Genomic DNA, 20,014 nt, shown 5'->3' with positions numbered 1-20,014 from the left:
GTCTGCCTCCTGCTCCCTTCATTCACACTTGGAACCCATTGGCAATCAGCCCAATTCCTTTGTTCCAACATTCAACCTCCCAGTACTTGCGCAGTAAAGTAAAGGGGAAAAAATTATTCTGAATGTATGACATAATAACAGACTTTCTGAAATTCAGTAAAAGTTTTTGCTGTTCTGTCCACTATAATATTGAAATTGGGATTTAAGATTATAGTTACTTAGATTATAAGATTATTTCCTTTAATAATAAAGGACTCATCTTACGCTTTCTGTGTAAAGTATTAAACACCTGAAAACAACAAAGTCAAGGCAGTAGGAGCTGGTTGTAAGCCTTAGGAAGGCCAGCAGATATCCATCAAAACAAAGTACAGATCTTTGTTTCGATTATCTTCAGTTAGAGAATGTCGACACACCAGAGGTTCAAACATTCTTGAAATAATCATGCGTGATAGAAAGTTGAGAACATCATTTCTGTTAGCAATCACTCACTTACTGAATGTAAAGGTGACAAAACCTGTCTTTCACTTTATCACAATGATTTAAAAATAAATATCTCGTTCTTTAGTTCACGACCCAAATCTCATGAGTTATCTCAAAAGCTTTGGCTTTTGACCCAGCTCTCTGTTTGTTATGACAGACCAGTACAGCACCAGCTTCACGGTACATGTCACACTAAATTCCCAAAGCGGGTGTTGTGGCAAATGGTGCAAATGTCAAGCGCACAGTGTGGCTTGTAAAACAGGATTTGTGAATCACATTAGTAGTTTCTTGTTCTTGCATTCACTGACGTCTCTGTGTTAAAGAAAGAATATTTTTATTAAAAATGAATCTGTGTGAAGAAGTTCATACAAGTTTATACAATATACAATAGCACTGGACTGAATGAATCACAAATATGAAAGTAGGGCTTGTACACAGTGCTGCAGAATCTGTGGAGTGTAACAGGAGTTATGTGTCTGTGAATGATAAAAAATATTCAACTTGTTTTTTTTCTCACATTGGTGTTGATTTGTTTTCACCTTGGATCTTGGATCATCTGGTGCCACTCTGTAAGTGTAAGATTTGCTAAAAGTGTGACTCAAGAATACAGTTTGTGTCAGAATTCGAAGAGGTATAATTGCTGGCCTGTAAATGTGAAAGACAAAAAAATATCATAGTTTGTCTCCTTGCTGGCTTTGATTATGGATTACTCTTGTTTGACTCTGGCTTTTCGCATTTTTGTAAGTTTGCTTTTTTCCATCAGCTTTTCATTAGATCTCCAAAATCACCTGCTGTCTCATCATCTCTGCATTCGGATCCACTTTCAAAATACGCAACATGACAATAATGAACCAAGGTCTGTCCTTTAATAAGCATTACAAGTGTTTTCAAGCTTGTAATCAGTTAGTTTGCCTTTTGAAGGACAAAACTGGAGTTTTTTGACAAGTCACAACAGTTCACAAACATAAAACGGAAGAATACCGACACTGTCCCTACTATGAAACATAGAGGATGTTCAGTTATGTTCTGGACTTACCTTGCTTAATCTGGCAGGATGAAATCTCAAGAATATTAACACATTCTATATAGAAATATGCTGCCTAGTGTCAGAACGCTTAGTCTCACTTATGACCATTGGTCTTCAAGGAGAACAGTGACCCAAAATAGACTGATAAACACACGGTAATAGCTTTGAAAAGACCTTTGGACTATTCTGAACTGGCTTATTTTAAATGTCATTAAACATCTGTGGAAGTGTCTGAAATGTTTGATCTGAAGAACACACCCTTCATACCTAAGACAACTGGAGCAGTCTGCCCACAAGGAGCGGGACAAAATACATGTGAAAAGCTGCAGAAGTCTCATTTACAGGTACAGGAAATACAGGTACAGGAAATGGTTAGATTCCAATGATCGCCTCAAAAGGTAGTGCAACAAAATATATATATATAAAATAAACACCACAGAAATGGTTCTCAAGGAAAACAAGCTTGTACAAGCAGGGCAGTTTGCTTTGAGGATCATTCTGTGTTTTTAATGCAACAAGTAAAGTAATATGATGGTTAATGTATAGAACAGTTAAATATACTGTACATGCTCTTAGCCATTTTTTGATGTTTTTAGCTGTTTGTTTTGGGTCACTATCCAGTTAGAAGACACATGGCCTGCAACTGAGACTAAACATTCTGACACTAGGCAGCACATTTCTCTCCAGAACATGTTAGTTGGGACAGTTGGGTCGTTTTTACTTCTTTGACTGTGAACATAGAGTGGATGCCAAAAAGCTTCAGTTTTGTCTCATCTGTCAAAAAAATAACTAAAAAAAATCAGAATAATATTTAGGATTCAAATCATACATTTTTGAGAGTTCAGTTCAGCACCACTATGTCAGCTACAGCATAAAGACTGTGAGTGACAAAGCAGAAAAAATTGTCATATTTCTGGACAACCTCCTGACCTCCATTCAGAATCATTGGCAGGATTTTTGAATAAACTCCCAACCTGTCCAGGGTGACCCCGCCTCTCACCCTTTGATAGCTGGAGATAGGCACCAGCACCCCTCCTCACCCCCCTAGGAACAAGGGTGTTAGAAAATGGATGGATGGATAATTTTTTTAATAAAACGTTCATTTAAATGAGAATTTAGGTGTTAGTATGTGATAGTTGACAGTTTCTAAAGGTTTCTAGAACTGTCCAGCTCCAATCCTCAAGGCAGACTTGGTGTCCTGTCAGTTTCATCATTTAAATGGTCCAACATCTTCTCAGCTTAAGTTAAAGCTGAGAAGATGTTTGGATATGTAAAATATGTATTCTATCTGGATATAAATCTATAAACAGTTTGGTTTCTGTCAGTTCTGTCAAGATAGAAGACTAAGCGCATGTCTCTTGCCATTTACATTTTACAAAGCAATTTTAAATAGAAGTCGTGCAGGAGCTGTTAATGCTTTGAACAGTTTGCGCAGCTGCTGCTGAGTTACTGTCCACAGGCGCCCATGGTGAGGAGACTGTCTCTGAAATACCAACCATATTCAACCTGGACAGCTCTGCTGTTGAAATTGAAGTGATAAGTCTGACAAACTACAATGACATAATAATCCAGTGCAGCATGTAGTACAAACTGACATTTCTGCACAGTGGAGATTTCTATTTTTGTGTGTAAAAAGTTTGATATGATGTGATTATGTATTTTAATATTAAAACAATATCAGCAGACATGCATATCTGTTGTCAGGGCTTGTACAGTAGTTAATCTCATTAATTTGAAGTCTAAAACTAATTTCATATATTCCACTGGCCACAGGCGGACGTGTAGACAATTCTTCTAATGCAGGGGTCCCCAAAGTCGGTCCTCAAGGGCCGGCCTCCTGCATGTTTTAGTTCTAATGATGGCTCGTTAGAAGGCCTAAGAAGAACACTGACATTCTGAAAAGGTTGTTGGTGCCACCAAGGAGAGAACTAAAACATGCAGGATGCCGGCCCTCAAGGACCGACCTTGGGGACCCCTGTTCTAATGGCTATATCTGTTGTTCTTTTTATTAGGCTTCTCAGCAACGGATTTATAGTCTATTTTAAAAAAATAAAATAAAATGTGTTTCTGAATGTTGTTTGCCCAGGGCCCCAAACAGGCTAGGACCGCTCCTGCTTCTGTAACTGAAGGGAAATATTCTGAACTCACAAGATGTGGTTTGACATAGATGATTCTAGTCAGGGCCAGTGGGAGCCAGTGCCCCTTTAGCCTACTGAAGAGATAATACTAAGTCATATCTTGTGATTATATGCTGTGGCACAAAAGCCATAACTAATTGGTCCCTTCAACCAATTTTATGTTTTACTTTAACAATGAATTAAAAATTACAGTCATGTACTTTTAGCTTCATCCATATTGAAATGGGATCACAGTTTTCATCAGCTCTGGAGCTGCAAGAGGTTCCTTTTCTCTGTAGGTCACCAAATACATTAAACGATGAAATATTGCTATGTATTTTGTTTTAATTTTTCTTCTGAACACCTGTCAGAATTTATTTCCCCTGTGTTGGGAAGCACCCATGGATACAGTTGATGGTGCTTCAATTCCCATAACTGGATGAGGAGGTGGTATTTGTTTTTTTTGACAAAGTGAAGACAGGTTTTGTTACTTCATTGTAGTTGATCCATTAGTGAGTGGGAGGTAACAGAAAAATTAAGATGTCACACATAATTATTTCAACAGAATGTTTGCTCCTCTCATAAATTTGGTCTAGAAACTTGACTGCTCTTTTTGGCCCCACCTACTTGGGTGAGTTTATGTTCTCCAACTTATGATTATTGAAATAAAATACAAATCTACCCTGATGGACATTTGTTGACCTAAACAAACATTTACATTTTTCAAAGTGATCCCTCAGTTTTTACTTTATGTAGTTTAAATTGTTGGAGTCAGATCTGTTGAATTCAGGTGCGTAATATTTTATTCTGACAGTAGAAGGCACTACAGTTCAGTTCAACTGTTATTCGGAGAAAATCTTTATTTTGAAGCAGATGAGTTTGCTTGATTAAAAGACATTACATGTAAATAAAAAGCAGAACTACAGTAACATAACGGGAATGTTTATACAAAGGAGGAGGTAGTTTGACAATAGTGGTTTCAACAGAGTCAAAGACAGCTTCCTCTCGAGTGCTCAGTTTGTTTTTTAAATTAAACATCTTGAAGAAGGCTCCATCACAATCCTGGCAGCCTGGTGACGGTTAAGGGTTCTGGCTCTTTCTTCATGACGTCATCTTCGTTTTTGACTCGGCTTCTTGGGTCGCTGCTGTTTCCTGAAGTCAATAAGGCATCCTGTGGCCTCAGAGATGGGAGTGAAGGATCTGATGGGAGAGTTACTGATTCTGTACGCTGAAACCTCCTCATCCTCCTCATCATCGTCCCGCAGATCGATAACTGCTCTGAAAGTCAGGCACACACACAGACGCACACACAGAGCTGTTGGACTCCAGATCATTCAGGCAGAAAGACAGATTCAAAACCAGGGATGACCAGCAGTTATGTCAAGATATGACAGACAATTAAATATGTCAACATGAATGAATTAATGTACAATATTGCAGGGCTGAAACTAATGATTATTTTAGTAATGGATTATTCTGACTATTAATCAGATTTTAAAAATTGCTGCATTCTGCAGATTTTTCATTTCACTACTTCAATCTTTTGTATACAATATTATACAATTAATAATTGGATTCCAATTGGAATAATTGGAATAAAAGGAGTTTAGTAGGCTTTATTTTACATCATTTGAACCAGGAGAAACTAAATCTGCCACTTGCTGAGGTCTGGGTAGAACATGTTTAGAGAAAAAGAAAAGATTAATCGGTTACTAAATTAGTTGATTAGTTGATCAACAACTTTTTCATCACGGTTAATCAGATTAATCGTTTCAACCCTACAATACTGACACAGGTCTAAGTGTAAAAATATTATAAAATAGAAAATCTGTATGTGCTCTGCAAGAACTTCAAGACCCTACAGAGGCCTTGTGTTAAAACAAACAAACAAAAAAAACTTCTCTGAGCTCAGCTAAAAAGCATGAGACAAAAAAGTTAATGAAAAAAAACCCCATCAAAACTTGAGAAATTAAGAACCCAAACACATGTAATATGCAGAAGAAAGTTTAGTAGTTCTGTGAAATAAATCTTACTCAGGTTGGGGTTTGGCTCCTGATGTTCCAGCACCTGAGAAAACAGTTAAACATCAAACCTGAGTTTGTTTCTGAGGAAAAACATCCATCATAACGGTGCAGATTGCAAGAAGACCCAAAATCAGAGATAATCAGAGATACTTCAACTCGTCTGACAGGGAGTTCTGAATATTGATTTTTGGTTTCCCTGCAGCTTACTTAAGACCAAAACCAGAGCAAGGTGTTACCAAACAGGATTCAAATGTAGTTTTGTTGACCACTGACCTGAGTCTCTGCTTTCTGTTTTCTCCAGAGCCGACAACAGACTTCCCCTCTGATGTGTACAGACAAAGGAGCAAATTAAACAGTTGTTTTCATCACAGTATTTAAATATGTAAATAAAGCAGATTTTTTCCGGTTACTCCTACCCTGCTCACTGTCCCACGCTGAAGGCAGAGCTCTGTATGTCGGCTGTAATCTCTTAGAGGAACAGATTTCTGACAGATGTAGCATTTCTCCTGGTTCCTGTGGAGCAAAGAACAAGATTTACTGAGATTTTAAAAGGCAAAGTGATACTAATGAGACCCATTTCATAAGGCTTGGATCATACAATCACAACATGGAGAAAAAAATGACAAGGTGTCAGATAATGTAGTTTGGAAAAAACTCTGCTAATCTGATTGTGGTTTCTACAGACCTGCAAATATCAGAGGGTTGGGTGGTTTCCTCCGATACCACCTCTGTTCTCTTCATTCTCTTCCTACGAGGTTTCAGTAAATCTGTCAACAAGGAAAAAACATCAGCACAACAAACCAGGAAAACAGTGATAATTTCCAATTGACTTTTAATCAAGCAAACTAATTGAAAAATTAGTTAATGTTACCAAGGACTAATCTCTGCATTACCTAGAAAACCTTGACTTTCAGGCCTCCTCTGGTCGACCATGGCCACCTCTCCATCACAGTACGCCGCATGCATCTCAATCTCATTCACGGGAAACGATCCCTGACAGATGGGACAGTCGACAGAGGCTTCAGGGCTGTGAGGGATGATGGATGCTTCCAGTTCAAGACATTCTGATCTCTGAAGACTTCGGTCCTCCATCTTCTCCACCTCTGGATTCTTTCTGCTCTTGACTTTCTTTACCCTTCGTGCAGTCTGTCCTCCGGCATCTTCGCCGGGACCTGAGACGTTTCCCTCTATTTTTGAGTCTGTTGTGGATAAAACGCATCACACATAAACTCACCTATGGCAGTTAATTTACCGAATGACAATGAAACTCAGAAGGTTTAGTATGTTTGCTTTTCTGTTCTTTTTTACTTTTCATATTTGGTTCTGGCTCCTGAGACTCGTCTCTGATCGGAGAATCATCTCTGAGGATCATCTTGATCTCAGGCAGCTCAGGATCTTTCTGTGAAGGCTGTGAAGAGATAAAATAAATACATCGCAGGATTTCTTTTCATCATTATGCACTAAGCCATAAAAGGATTCCTGAACAGAATTTTGAAATAGAGTAATATTATTTACTTCTAGCAGGGGGCTGACCTGTGTTTCCGCATCAGCACCCAAGCTCAGGTCTTTTGTGCTGTTGTTGTCACTCAGTTGAGTTTCTGTTTGTTTCAAACAGGAGAAATTTGTTCAAGTCAGCAGCTCAGATATGAGTGGAAACCTGAGAGCTAAAGTCATAACAGTAAACTACTTCACCTGGACAAACCTCACAGTCATCAGTGTCCATCTGCACTTCATCACTCTCCTTGTTCCCCTCTTCCTCTTGCTGCTCCTCTTCTCCTTCATCTTTTCTCTCCTCTTCCTCTTCTGGAAGAAAATCAGCAACTTCGCTCCTTTTGCTGCCTCTCAGTCTTAGACCTCTCCTGATAAATAGGAAACAACAAATCAGAGTGACAAAGATCCATATTCTCAGATGACAGTGAACAATGAAAAAATAAAAAATATTTTTTGAAGTTTTGTGTTTTTTGTCAGGTAAGAATTTTGGAGTGTGAAATTCACATGGGCTTGGGTTGAATATATTTCGTCGCTAGGAGTCCAACCACATTTTTTCTTTAAGAGTTTCGAGATTTAGTTTTACCTTCGAGAAACACAAGGCTGAGGTGATCCAGCTGATGCTTCAGGGGATATGGAATTCTGGAGAGAAAAAAACAACATCAAAATAAGAGCAGACCAACATCCCCAACTACCGTATTTTCCGCACTATAAGGCGCACCACATTATAAGGCGCACCTTCAATGAATGGCCTATTTTAAAACTTTTTTCATATATAAGGCGCACCACATTATAAGGCGCATAGAATAGACGCTACAGTAGAGGCTGGGGTTACGTTATGCATCCATTAGATGGAACTGCGATAAAGGGAATGTCGACAAAATAGTCAGATAGGTCAGTCAAACTTTATTAACAGATTACAAACCAGCGTTCTGAAAACTCCATTCATTCCCAAAATGAACAAATGCTTCCTCCACTTCCGCACCATTGATTCGTTCATGTTAAATTCTCTCGCTGCTGCTCTATGGGCTCTTTGCACCTCAGCTTCCGCGTTCGGGGAAAAGTGGCTCAATCTTTTCCGATCTATTGAAAAAGGCTCTTTCCACTGGGTGTTTGCAGGGCTTGTCCAAGGTAACAATTAATGATCTACATCGATCCAAAGCCCCGACAAGGAGCTGGAGAAAGGTTTTAAGATGTTCGCCTCGTTATACACAGATACGAAGGTGAGTTTTACTTTCTTTAAACTTTGTGGTTAACATTAGCTTTAGCTTATGCTAGACATTTTTCTTGTAAAAATGTGCTATTTAAGTATCTAAACATTTTTCATATATTCTAACGGACAATGTTTTTACCTTATGTTCAAGTATATTACGTGCGTTTATTGTCGTTAGTGTCAGAGACCAAGTAACGGGGATTTTACGGTTCAGGCTTTTTGCTTCTGAAACCTGAGGAACAACAAGCCCATAGCTTAATAGTGTCTCTTAATAGGAGTCATTTTGGGGTCTTTACACAAAACCCAGCGTGCACCACTGGCTACATCGGCGTCTGCTTTCCCCCGTTTCTTCTTCTACGGGGAAAATGAAGTCGGCGTCTGCTTTCGCCGTTTCTTCTTCTACGGGGAAAATGAAGTCGGCGTCTGCTTTCCCCGTTTCTTCTTCTACGGGGAAAATGAAGTCAGCGGCTGCTTACTGTAGTTGCGAGACCAGTTGTGGCTCAATATTGGTCCATGTATAAGGCGCACCGGATTATATGGCGCACTGTCTGCTTTGGAGAAAATTGAAGGTTTTTAGGTGCGCCTTTAGTGCGGAAAATACGGTACATTAATAACTGTTTTGACTTTTGTTTCTACATGGCAAATCATTCATTGTAGATGTAGCAGAGTAACAGAAAACAGTCATAACGTGCAGATGACCAATTCTGTTTAACTGAGTCAAGGGAAATGATCTAAACAGCAGTACTAAGGAGTTTAGTCAGCATCATTTATTTGATGACCTGCAGTATGGAACTTTTCTAAAAAATATTTTTTATATATATTTGTTACTGTCACTATGTCAAAACAGATAAGGTTCAGAAAAATAAAAGTTTCAGTTAAATTCTTATGATGATGTCGGGAATTTGTTTCATATTCAAGGAATCATGGCTCAGAATGATTGGAATAATTTGAAGGTTGTAGTTGCCATATGCTGAAGATGAAATACCCTTAAAATGTTTTATTTCCAACGAGACGACGACACTGAACACACCACGAAGTGAGCGGTATCATCAGAGCAACAACATGGTCAAAGAGAAAAAATGCTGTTTCTGTGGCAACACTAAGAGACTCAGAGGATGTGTGAATATAGTTTTGAGCTGGAATGGCTGTTTACAGGCATCAGAAGTTGGTCGACAGGAAATAAACGGTTCAACAATTCCCAGATGTAGCCGAATAATTAATGTTCCTCAATCCCTGTGGAGTGAAAACAACTTTAATCAACTTTTGATTTGGAATAGAGCTGCGGGTGTGCTGTGGTGGCGCAGGGGTTGAGCACAGCCCACATGTGGAGGCCTTGGTCCTCGACGTGGCTGTCGCGGGTTTGATTCCCGGCCTGGCGACCTTTGCCGCATGTCTTCCCCCTGCTCTCATTACCCTCTTTCCTGTCAATTCACTGTCAAATAAAGGTCACTAGAGCCAATAAAATCTTAAAAAAAAAAAAAAAAGGAATAGAGCTGCGGTGTTTCTAATTTCTAAAAAAACGATTGAGTTATTTTGTACAGTGTATATGAAAATAAATAACCAACTTAGACACTGTTTGGAGGAAGAGGGCATACAGGGATGTTTAATGTATATTTTATGATGTTAGGCTATTTTAACTCACCTGCTCAGGGACTACAGACGAGAACGAGCTTAAGCTAAATCCCGTGCAACATCTTTTAGTAATGATTTTGTACATGTTTAAATAAACAAAAATAATAATAATTAAATCAAAGTTGGCTGACCTGTGGCTCCGACTGGATGGCCTCCCCCCACTCAGCCTTCCTCAGCAGACCCCTTTGAGCCTCTTTCAGACTCTTCTCATAAACCTCCATCTGAGCCATGATCACCTTAGGAAAACATGAGCCGTTCAGCATCTTTGACATTTAACACTTATGCTAATATTAGAACTTTAAATATTATTCATTTTGATAATTAATGAGCTTATTATCTGGATATAAAAAATAAGGAATAATCAAGTAATTCAAGTTTGTCTAAAATTTAAATACTGTGTTTGTCCAACTGACAATCAGATTCACCTTGGTGTACGTGTCTGGGTCCAGGCCTCTTGGACAGAAGGGAACCCCCCAGTAGTAGTGGATGGTCTGTCTGTCTGAAGGCTCCCCACGCTGGGGCGACGCCCTGCGGACCTCCTCCTGTCTGCTCACAGGATGCAAGGCCGAGGTGGGTGGCTGTGACGAACATTTCTGGGGTTTCAGGCTGGAAACAGAAAGACCAAAGATGCTTGTGTTTCAATTATAAGCCAAACGGCTCCAGATTTTGGAGGTTTACAGGGAGAATCAATTAGTTATGAAGTTACAAAGGAAAATATGATCTAAAATGGGCATTAATCCTAAACCTAAAAGCTGCTGGTTTATTTATAGGGATATTTAAATGAAGCTGCTTGTTTATTTTCTTTCAAGTGACTTGAATGCTCAAGCATTAGCATGTCAGTATAAGCCCTCATCTATACTAACTCCATGCTGTGAACCATCTCTAGAACATTGTTTACATTGTAAACAATTTTCTCTAGATTATCAGAAAAAAAACTTGAGAAGATGATTAAAAATTACATAGCAAAAAGCTACATTACTTTAGAAGATTGAGGAAACGCCATAAAGACACTAATTTAGTTTAAATATTTTCAACAGTGAACGCTGAATGTGAATTATTCTGTGGGGGACGGGGGGGGTTCTTGGCAATCTTAAATTTGGAATAGATTTTGTAAAAAAGTGAAGTTGCATAATCGTTTCTGAGTCAGCACTAGGTCAAGACGCCCTCTGCTGGACAGCAGGGGAGTAATCCAGGATTACTGTGGGTTTAAAACTGAATCACAATCTGTACTTTGCATATTTTAATACAGTCTACTGTCACAGATTATGTTTCAAGTTTATTAGTCATAAATTATTTATGCAAAATTATTTAATGTTTACTATTAAAAATATGGAGAACATTTTCATTTATTTTCTGATCACCTGAAAGCAAAAAAATTAAAAATAAAAGTGTTTCTTACAGTTATAAGAAAACTTAAATTTATATGTAAGGTTGATGTACCTGCAGTCTGGCCCGGACGGTTCTTGGGAAGCCGTCAATACATGATTCGGGGATGATCCCAACTGATTGTCTGCTGGAACAGCAGCTTTCTCCTCAGGGAAGACTGGGCTGAGAGAACCAACAGGCTGCAGCAGAACACACACGTCCACATACACACACACAAGGATGAGGACAAAGGTTCAACACTGAAAACACAACATAATCATCAAAAACAGCTTTAATCTGAATGTTTCCGCACCGTAATATCATCTTCCTCCTGTTCTGACCAGATCAGCGTCATGTCGCTTGTCAGCTCCGTCTCTGCAGAAGTCCAGCCTTCGCAGTTTTCATTCACCTCTTCTAATGGTTAATAGTTACGGAAACACAGAAAGTCAATTGCTGATCGCACATTTAAAAAATGAAATGTGTAATCTTACGTCATACCTGACTTCGGCGAATGTCTGTTGCACTCGGCAGTTGGACAGCCGCCAGACTTTATGTCCTTTAGATAAAAATGGAAGGAAACCAGAAGCAGTTTAAGTGGGTTAGGTTGTGACTGATGTGGAGTAATAACAAAAAACAATAAGCAGCTGGTTCTTGCAGTCTAGTTGAAAAGAGTTTCACAATATTTGCCTAAATATTGTGAAGCATCCCAAAGCAGCTGCTCTACACTTACAGAAACTATCACATGGGGCATTGTGTTGGTCTCTTTACACCACACATCAAATTCATCTGATTTAACTCCTGCAGCTGTTCCATTGACAAACATGTTAAATTTTCTATGGAGATCATAGTAATAATCACAATTTCTTTAAAAAAGGAGAGGGAGAGAGTAATCAGACGATCAGGAATCTGACCTCTGGCCCTTCAAGAAAAGGTTCACCCCACACAGGAAGATTAGGATTCAAATTCAATTCAAAAATACTTTATTGATCCCAAAGGGAAATAAAATGTTGCTGTAACTCAAATATCTTCAAAGAGAAGGATTTCCAGTAGCAGTCAATTAGCAAAGACTCTGAAGAGGCCTCTGACTGAAGACTTAACAGGGAAAAGATGAACATCTCTTATGTTACAATGTCACTGCATGATGGTAGTTTAAATAAACATGTAAAAAACACATTTTTGTAAAAGCTACATACATCATGCAACTTTTAGCAGTTTTTCTTTAACCTGGAATCATTGTAAAACCAGCTGACCTTCCTGCAGCCAGAAGGACTCTGGTCACGGTCAGAAGCTCGGAGCTGCTGGTCGGTCCTTTGCAGTTCAGCGGGGCTTGTTGACCGCTCATCTCTCCGCTCCACCTGCCCTCGGCGGGGATCTTTACAGAATGAAGACTGTCCTGAGGGGCTTTTATGGAACACAGGGCTCTGGGGGGAGCCAGACCTCACAGTGGGATTTGAACTCTCCTGAGAGGAGAAGCTGAGCTCTGTATTTTCACAGGCAGGATGATTAGAGCAGTCAGCAGTCCTGCCAAAAACTGGACTCTTAACAAATGTGGGGCTCTGCTCCAGGTGTCTTTCACGGCCCATGTCATCTCCTGGGAACACAGGACTTTTGGGACAGAATATGGGGTTACTCTGGGGGAACACGGGGCTTCTGGGCTGAGCAGATTTTTGAGTGGAAATCAAACTGTCCTGAGAATACAAGACAAACCCAGAGCTCTTGCAGGCTTCCACTACATCCAGGTTGAGGCGACTGACATGAACATCCGCTCTGCAGCCGGTCAGCGGGAAGACTGGAGACATCTGGAGCTGGGAGTCTTCAATATCCGTTGAGTCGGAGCTCTGCTTCCCGAACAGGAGAAAGCATGTAAATGATCACTTTTCTTTGGATTCTTTACTGATTGTAAAGTATGAATGGAAAGGAAAAAAAAGGTGAAACTGTAATGGACCTGCGGAGAGTCCAGATGAGCGGAGACCGGTTCTGTGATACTGGGAGAATTCTCAGAGGAAACTTTCTGAGTCTGTGACAATTCTGGTATTCCCATTAGAGGACTGCCAGCTTGTTTTCTCCGCTTCTTTCTCCTGGTAATAATTTCATCTCCTGGTCCAACAGCTCCTGGAAAAAAAACAACACAATCGACCAATCAGCAGCTTTCTTCATACAGAAGGAATAACTACAGGAGGAAGAAATCCTCAGACTCACCTGAGTTCATGCCACCCTCCTCTGGCATCCTCTCCCCGTTAGAGTATGAGAGTTTTCGTCGAGAGCCGGTGCTCTGGGGGACGCCATCAAGCAGATGTTTATTTGGAGACTTCAGACCAGGTTGTGTCTGGTTGACCATCTATGAGGGAGAAAAGCTTCTTTGATTAAAACTGCAAATGTTAAGGTCTACTCTCCCGATGATTCCTCTCATTGGGATCATTTTTGGTTTTCTGTGCAGGTTTTGGTCTAAGTTCATGACTTTTCCAGCTTCACCTCTGAACAGGAAGATATCTAAATGTGAGCTGGAACATGTGAAATCTAATGTGATGAAACTATTTCAACAAGAGAGAACAGATTTCTCCCTGTATTTAAATATGAAAACACTGAGATTTAAACAGAGAAAATGTGGGTTAGTAAAAATCATGGATTATTTCCACTATTTGTTCAGGTATCAGAGTTTCTGCTGGTTTCACCAACTCAAATTTAAGACTTTTAAAGACCACTATGAATGGTCACAGCAATTTATGAACTTTGCCCAGCTAACTGATGATAAATTTGCACTTACCCATGATATATGCAAAAACGTTAGCTAGCAAGCAACAGTATACTAACCCACCTGCCTCACAGACCACAATGAAGATGTCTGAGTGCAATTCACTTTCCTTTGATAGAAAAATCCCGCGAGAAAAAAAAATACATTGAATATACAAGATGAAATAGTCCTGTCAAGACTAAATTAAAGGCCAACTTACTTTTTTTAAATGAAGTTAAGACATTTCAAAACATTATTTTAGCTAAATTAATTTAAGGCTTTTTAAGAAAGTGTGGATACCCTGGATGTGCTAACTTTATTCTTCTCTTATCTTACCTGAATTACAGCCCAGAAAACCCATATCCCTGTTTCAACAGGATTTCTGCAGAAAGTAATGTCAAATCTGAACTCACGCTCTCCTGAATGGCCTTCATCACATTCTCATCCTCCTGCTGCTGTCTCAGTGCTGTGTTGCTGGCTTCCTGTTTGCTGAGTTGTAGCGCCAGGTCCATCTCCTCATCCTCAGTCATCTCTGAGCAGCAAACAGACAAAACCAACAGAATTTACCTAAACAAATCCAAAGCACTGGGCCAAGAGTGTTTGAGTACCAAGAGTACATAAAAACGTTTCCTATGGGCTAGAAAATACAGAAGCAAGAATGCACTGAAAGAGCAAGTTTTTGAAAGAATAAGTTCCAACGTTTTGAAACTTTCTCCAGTGAATAACAGCCTGTGACAGGAAACGGTGACTATTCGTTTATCCACCTTTTCGTCTGGAGTGGTTCTTCCTCTCCCTTCGGCGTTTCTCTCGTGCTAATGATGTTGACCGAAGCAAAGACGAGAACTCATCCTGAAAAACAGATTCCAAACCACAGATGGAATTTACTCTTCTATAGCTTAATCAGTGAATATGTTTTAGGTTCAGTTTTTAATACATACATTAAAACTATAAGTTTTGATTTTAAACATCTTTACCCTGCTTTCTGTGTCGGTAGAAGCTATGTCCTCCTGGGTGTTTTCATCCTGTTGGCTATCAGAGGAAACGTTCTGAGCCAGCTTCTTCCTCAGAGCCATCCTGCTCTGCTGCTGTGTCGCTATGACAGGAAGAAAAATGACACTTGAGAGTTTCTACAAACTGAATATAAAAAGTATTCACCATCTTGGAAGTTTTACCCTATTCTTGCTTTTACAAATCAATCAGAACCAAAAATGTGGCCTTTTGACAAAGAAAATAGACAAAAACAACTCTTAAATATGAAAATTGTTTTCAACTAAATAATGACTATTAAATATATTTAACATGGGTGCTGCACAGGGGGAAGGCACAACCCACAAATGGAGGCTTTAATCTCCAGCCTGATGACCTTTGCTGCCTGCCCCCCTCTCATTACCCACTTTCCTGTTTAACCACTCTCAAATAAAGGCCACTGGAGCTAATAAAAACTTTAAAAAATAAATTACATAAAACAAGTGATCATTAAAAAAAAATAAAAAGTGCAACTCCTTTTCTAGTCAAAATTAAGAAAACAAGTCTTTCGTTTAAGCCTGTTGAAATAAGCTATTAATCAGATGATTAATTAAAATTAACTCAATAATTTCCATTCTGATGAATAATATTTTAGAGTGCCTATAAAACCTCTAAAAAGAGGCAGATGTAGCATGCTGGCTGACTCAATCTAAAGGAGCAACATCTCTACTGGATAACTGCTCCTAATTTTCTTTCAGGCAAGAGACAAACACAATCTAGAGCAGCAACCTCTTCAATTCAGAAAGCCCTTTTGTTTTTGCCTGAAATTAAAGATGTTTTTAGTATATTGTTCATCTGCATTGTTTTGAAAATAACTAGATTTATTTTATTTCTTAGGATTCAGGACAAAGAAAACACATCAAGTCTTTACAAGTTTAAAAGTACAAGTCTCTCAGTAGAAATAGGCCAACTGAGGTTCTTCTATATTTAGACAAGGTGACAAATCACATATTGTAGCAGTTTAATGACATCAAAGTACTAAAAAGCAAACATCTATTATGTACCATCAGTGATGCTTTGTTGTTGAACTTCTAAGCAAATGTTTAGAGATGCTAAAAAAATATTTCCTACTGACTTAATATATAGAATCTTTGCTCATTTTTTGTCAAAGGTACTAAAAACTACTTGATCACAAAAAAGCTTTATGTATCCAGTATCTCTGTATTTGGGTCGTAATCCATAACTATGTGTAAGGATAGATAGATCAGTTAAACTGCAATCAAATGAGTTCAGGAGATGCTTGTACTAAAGCAGGGTGATGTTAGATTTATTTTATTTTCATACTTGGAAAATCATTGAAAATTAATTAACTCAAGCAATTTGCTTCAACAACTGCAACTCATTTTGTATAGATTCATCACACTCACACATACCGTGATATCTTTTAAATGTTTTGTCATTAATTTTTATAATTAAGGCTTTCAGCCAATTAAATTAGTTTTTTTTTTTCAATTAATTTTGTTTCTCAGTACTAAATAAGACAAATAAAAATCATTGTAATTCAGAAATATTTTCATTATTGACTCATAAGAAGGGGAAAAACTTGTTCAGGTGTCCCCATGCTGCCAAAACACCTGATTTAAATGAGTGGCTGATTTAAAAAGCATCTGCAACACTTGAAATACAGCCAGTGCTGAAATGGTCATTTAAATCAGTTGTGCTTGGTTCGGACCAGGATTGAAAACACTGGTCAAAAGGAAGATGACAGACTTCAGAAAAGCAAAAGCAAATGAGGCGGATTAGCAGTGCTTGCATCATCCAGGACATGTTCCTGTGAAGTTTCATCTCTTATTGTCCAGAAAGTGAGCTGTTAGCACAGGGGTGGGCAATCCTGGTCCTCGAGGGCCGGTGTCCTGCAACTCTTGCAAGTCTCTCTGGTCCAACACACTTGAATCCAGCAGCTGAATCACCTCCCAAGTGCAGTCAGGTTCTCCAGAGTCCTGCTAATGACCTCATTATTTGACTCAGGTGTGTTGAAGTGGAGATGCATCTAAAAGTTGCAGGAGTCCAGCCCTCGAGGCCTGGAGTTGCCCACCCCTGTGTTAGCATGTCATGAAAGTCATAAGATTGTCACGCAGTCTTCAGTCAGCAGCCTATTTAGATTTCCTACAAGACTGACTGCTACTGGATAACTTTCTTTCTCACACCATCTTTGAAGGTACTCGGATGATACTAGTTGCATTTTATTTCCCTTTCTAAAGTATTTTGAATTAAATTGAATCACTTTCTGTACAACGAATCTACATATTGGTTTTCATATTTTCAACTGAATTACTGGATTTACCTTTTCCCTAATGTTTAGATTTGTTGCAGTGCACAGGTATGTTGAAACAGTAGGTGACTCCAGACCAACCGCTTCTTTCTCTCGATTTTTTATGTTATATTGTCAAGGAAGTTACAGCAGCTGTTACCTGACGACGGTGATGAAGAGTGTCTTCCTCTTCCTCTCATCTGCGTGTGGGATCATCCAACCCTGAGCGCTGACTGGCAGGAAAGGCCTAAAGTAACCAAACAAACTTAATAAACTAATGTTTAAAAAGCACAGTCCCGTTAAGCAGAATAAGGCAGCTGAATGTTAAATGACAGCGCGCGAGGACGGCGGTTGGTATGGAAACAAACTGAACACACGACACACCAAAAAAGCCTCAAATAAAGTTCGTTCGTTCAGTTTCCTGATCAGATAACTGTCAAGTTACAGCACGAATTAACTTTTAATTTGTTTATGTTTGTGTTTTTATTTTAATCTAAAATCTGCCAAAGACAACAGCAAAGTACGGCAATTTCAGTTTTAAAACACTCACCGCAGGGTTTTTTTCTCACTTTCGCGGCGCCATGTTTGTTTCTGTTCACGCTACCACGTGATGTCTACGTAAGACGTATGTCACGCTCCAATCCAAAGTCCCACTTAGTCAAGTCACTACTATACGTAGCGAAAGACAGCACAGTTCTTTGACGCACTTCTTTAGAATTGCATTAAAGAATTTTATGTATGAATACCTTTCTGACGACTTTTTCCTTTTATGTTTTTAGTCATCTTTTGACTCATCGTTGGCCAAAAGAGTATTTTAAAAATCCTTTCCTAAAAGAGCGTTTATGACTTTACCCTAAAAGGGAATTCCTTTTTGCAGTAAAGTAATAAGATTTATAAATAAAGCTTCAGATATTCCAGGGGGGTAGGGGAGGGAGTTGTTGTTTTTTGTTAATTTTCTTCCTAGGCCAGTGGTGGTTTTTGATTCAGACTATGTGGCTCAATGCCCAGAGCACAATTTTATCAAGGGCGGAACAAATTTGGAAAAAATAAAAATATGGATGCACGTTGTGCCCCTTTTGAGTTTTATTTTGGTAACGTGTTAACACTTAGATTGACCAGGGCTGAAGATTATCATTCTGAACACAGATTCTCAAAATGTTTGGGAATTATTTTGAGAACAAAAAAATGGATCCAATTCAAAATAAGAGGCTCGCCCTCAAGAACCACCAATGACGGTAACTTTGTCTGATGGCAAATTCTCTGCTTGCTCAGCATTTTAGCTGGAGTAGCTTGACAGCAGATAAATAATTTCCCCTGATAGATTAATTATACATATTCTATTTTATTCTGTTCTATTCTATTCCATCTTCAGCTATTTCTGCGCCACTCGTACTACATCTTGAATCCAATCCTTCTTTTTTATCACTAGTTTTATAGCCATTTGGCTTGGATAATAGCTATGCTTCCATCTTTGTCTACCTTATGTCTGGTGTGTTCAACTTTTCAAACAAAAAAAGCTACATACTGTTCAAGCATTGTATCAGTATGGCTGAAACTGTCTCTTAAAAGTGAAGCATGATGCCGACTTTAATAAGCAGATGGTTAATTACGAAATCCTCCAAGCATCAAATCAATGGTTCAAAGTTATAATAGTCCTTAGTTTTTATTTGATGTTGCCAATATTTCCTTATTTCCAAGGGCTCTGCATTTATGGCTGTTGGTCATGCCAATTTCAGCACATTTTTCTGTACATACATTGGTTGGGCAGTAGGTGGCAGTGTATGACGTGACACCGTAGACTCCACTTAAACGAATATTTCTCAAATCATTTATTATCCTCTTTAAAGTCATTGTTTTTCTGTTTATAGAATCTCACAGCTTTAAGTCTCAATGTTAGAGACACACTCTTATTGGAACATGCTGCTGACCCTTTGGCCTCTAAATGTAGCAGAAACTCAGAGAGAAAAAAAATCAGCTTCTGTAATTTATTTTTTTTTTCATGCACTAAGACATATCAGCTCTCATGTTCTGCTTCCTCTTTGCCAGACAACAATTTAACATGAGGTTTGAATAGCTCTACAGTAATACAATGACAAAATATAACAGTGCAATTTATGCATACAGTAAAGCTGTTTAAATAACTCAATCTCAACGTTATAATCCTAATTCCATCACACCTAAAATTATGATACATGATGCAATCTTAGAAATCAACTCTATGTAACACTTTCCAGATCAAACAACAAATGTAAGTTAGATGGAATGCCGGAGGCGGTGTGTATATATATATATATATATATATATATATATATGGAGAGAGAGTGAGAGTGACATGTTAACTATACATATATATACAGTATATATAAGGAGAGAGAGAGATTTTATGTGATTGGAAATTACATAACATTTCCAATCACATTCTTTGGGTTCTACTTCATAGACATGAAGACACACAGTTAATAGACACACAGTTGGCCTTACTTTTAAATCTAAATAATACTAAAACACTGAAAAAGAAATAAACAAAAAGCTGCCCTGAGGCCTTAAGCAATGAAAACATTAAGCTCTAAAGTTACCTGTTTCTGGGCTGTTTGTTTAATGGTGCTGGAAGAACCAAGAGTTTTAAAACAAATTCACTAGACACAAAACATATTACTGAA

At 38.6% G+C, this 20,014-nt stretch overlaps 1 protein-coding gene across 5 annotated transcripts; it reads right to left on the bottom strand.

Moving 5' to 3' along the window:
- Positions 1-4,458: 4,458 nt before the first annotated feature.
- On the bottom strand, positions 4,459-17,969 carry uimc1 (ubiquitin interaction motif containing 1). 5 transcript variants are annotated; one of them, XM_028030531.1, is made up of 24 exons: positions 17,905-17,969; positions 17,515-17,601; positions 15,052-15,170; positions 14,842-14,926; positions 14,491-14,609; positions 13,546-13,684; positions 13,292-13,458; positions 13,054-13,184; positions 12,597-12,951; positions 11,845-11,902; positions 11,660-11,760; positions 11,422-11,546; positions 10,407-10,587; positions 10,113-10,217; positions 7,723-7,778; positions 7,341-7,507; positions 7,164-7,246; positions 6,957-7,056; positions 6,542-6,847; positions 6,334-6,415; positions 6,065-6,161; positions 5,922-5,970; positions 5,658-5,691; positions 4,459-4,902 (listed from the first exon to the last, which is right to left on the bottom strand). In XM_028030531.1, the coding sequence occupies exons 2-24, from the start codon at positions 17,552-17,554 to the stop codon at positions 4,734-4,736; spliced, it is 2,868 nt and encodes a 955-aa protein (XP_027886332.1). In that variant the 5' UTR covers positions 17,555-17,601; positions 17,905-17,969; the 3' UTR covers positions 4,459-4,733. The 5 variants fall into 5 exon arrangements, with proteins under 5 accessions (XP_027886332.1, XP_027886329.1, XP_027886331.1 ...); XM_028030528.1 differs by having other exon boundaries at positions 12,597-13,184; XM_028030530.1 differs by having other exon boundaries at positions 7,182-7,246; positions 12,597-13,184.
- Positions 17,970-20,014: the final 2,045 nt, after the last annotated feature.

The sequence above is a fragment of the Xiphophorus couchianus genome, chromosome 11 (assembly GCF_001444195.1).
Source record: "Xiphophorus couchianus chromosome 11, X_couchianus-1.0, whole genome shotgun sequence".
Lineage (NCBI taxonomy): Eukaryota > Metazoa > Chordata > Actinopteri > Cyprinodontiformes > Poeciliidae > Xiphophorus > Xiphophorus couchianus.
Note: the sequence above shows the minus strand (reverse complement) of the source record. Positions and strands in the feature narration are given on the sequence as shown.

What these genes read in the sequence shown, in the direction of transcription:
- uimc1 (XM_028030528.1), bottom strand. Translation starts at nt 17,554, where the DNA reads ATGAGAGGAAGAGGAAGACACTCTTCATCACCGTCGTCAG. An exon ending in GGAGGGTGGCATGAACTCAG is followed by an intron (nt 13,459 to 13,545) that starts GTGAGTCTGAGG and finishes TTTTTTTTCCAG; the next exon opens with GAGCTGTTGGACCAGGAGAT. An exon ending in CCATCCAGTCGGAGCCACAG is followed by an intron (nt 7,779 to 10,112) that starts GTCAGCCAACTT and finishes TTTTCTCTCCAG; the next exon opens with AATTCCATATCCCCTGAAGC.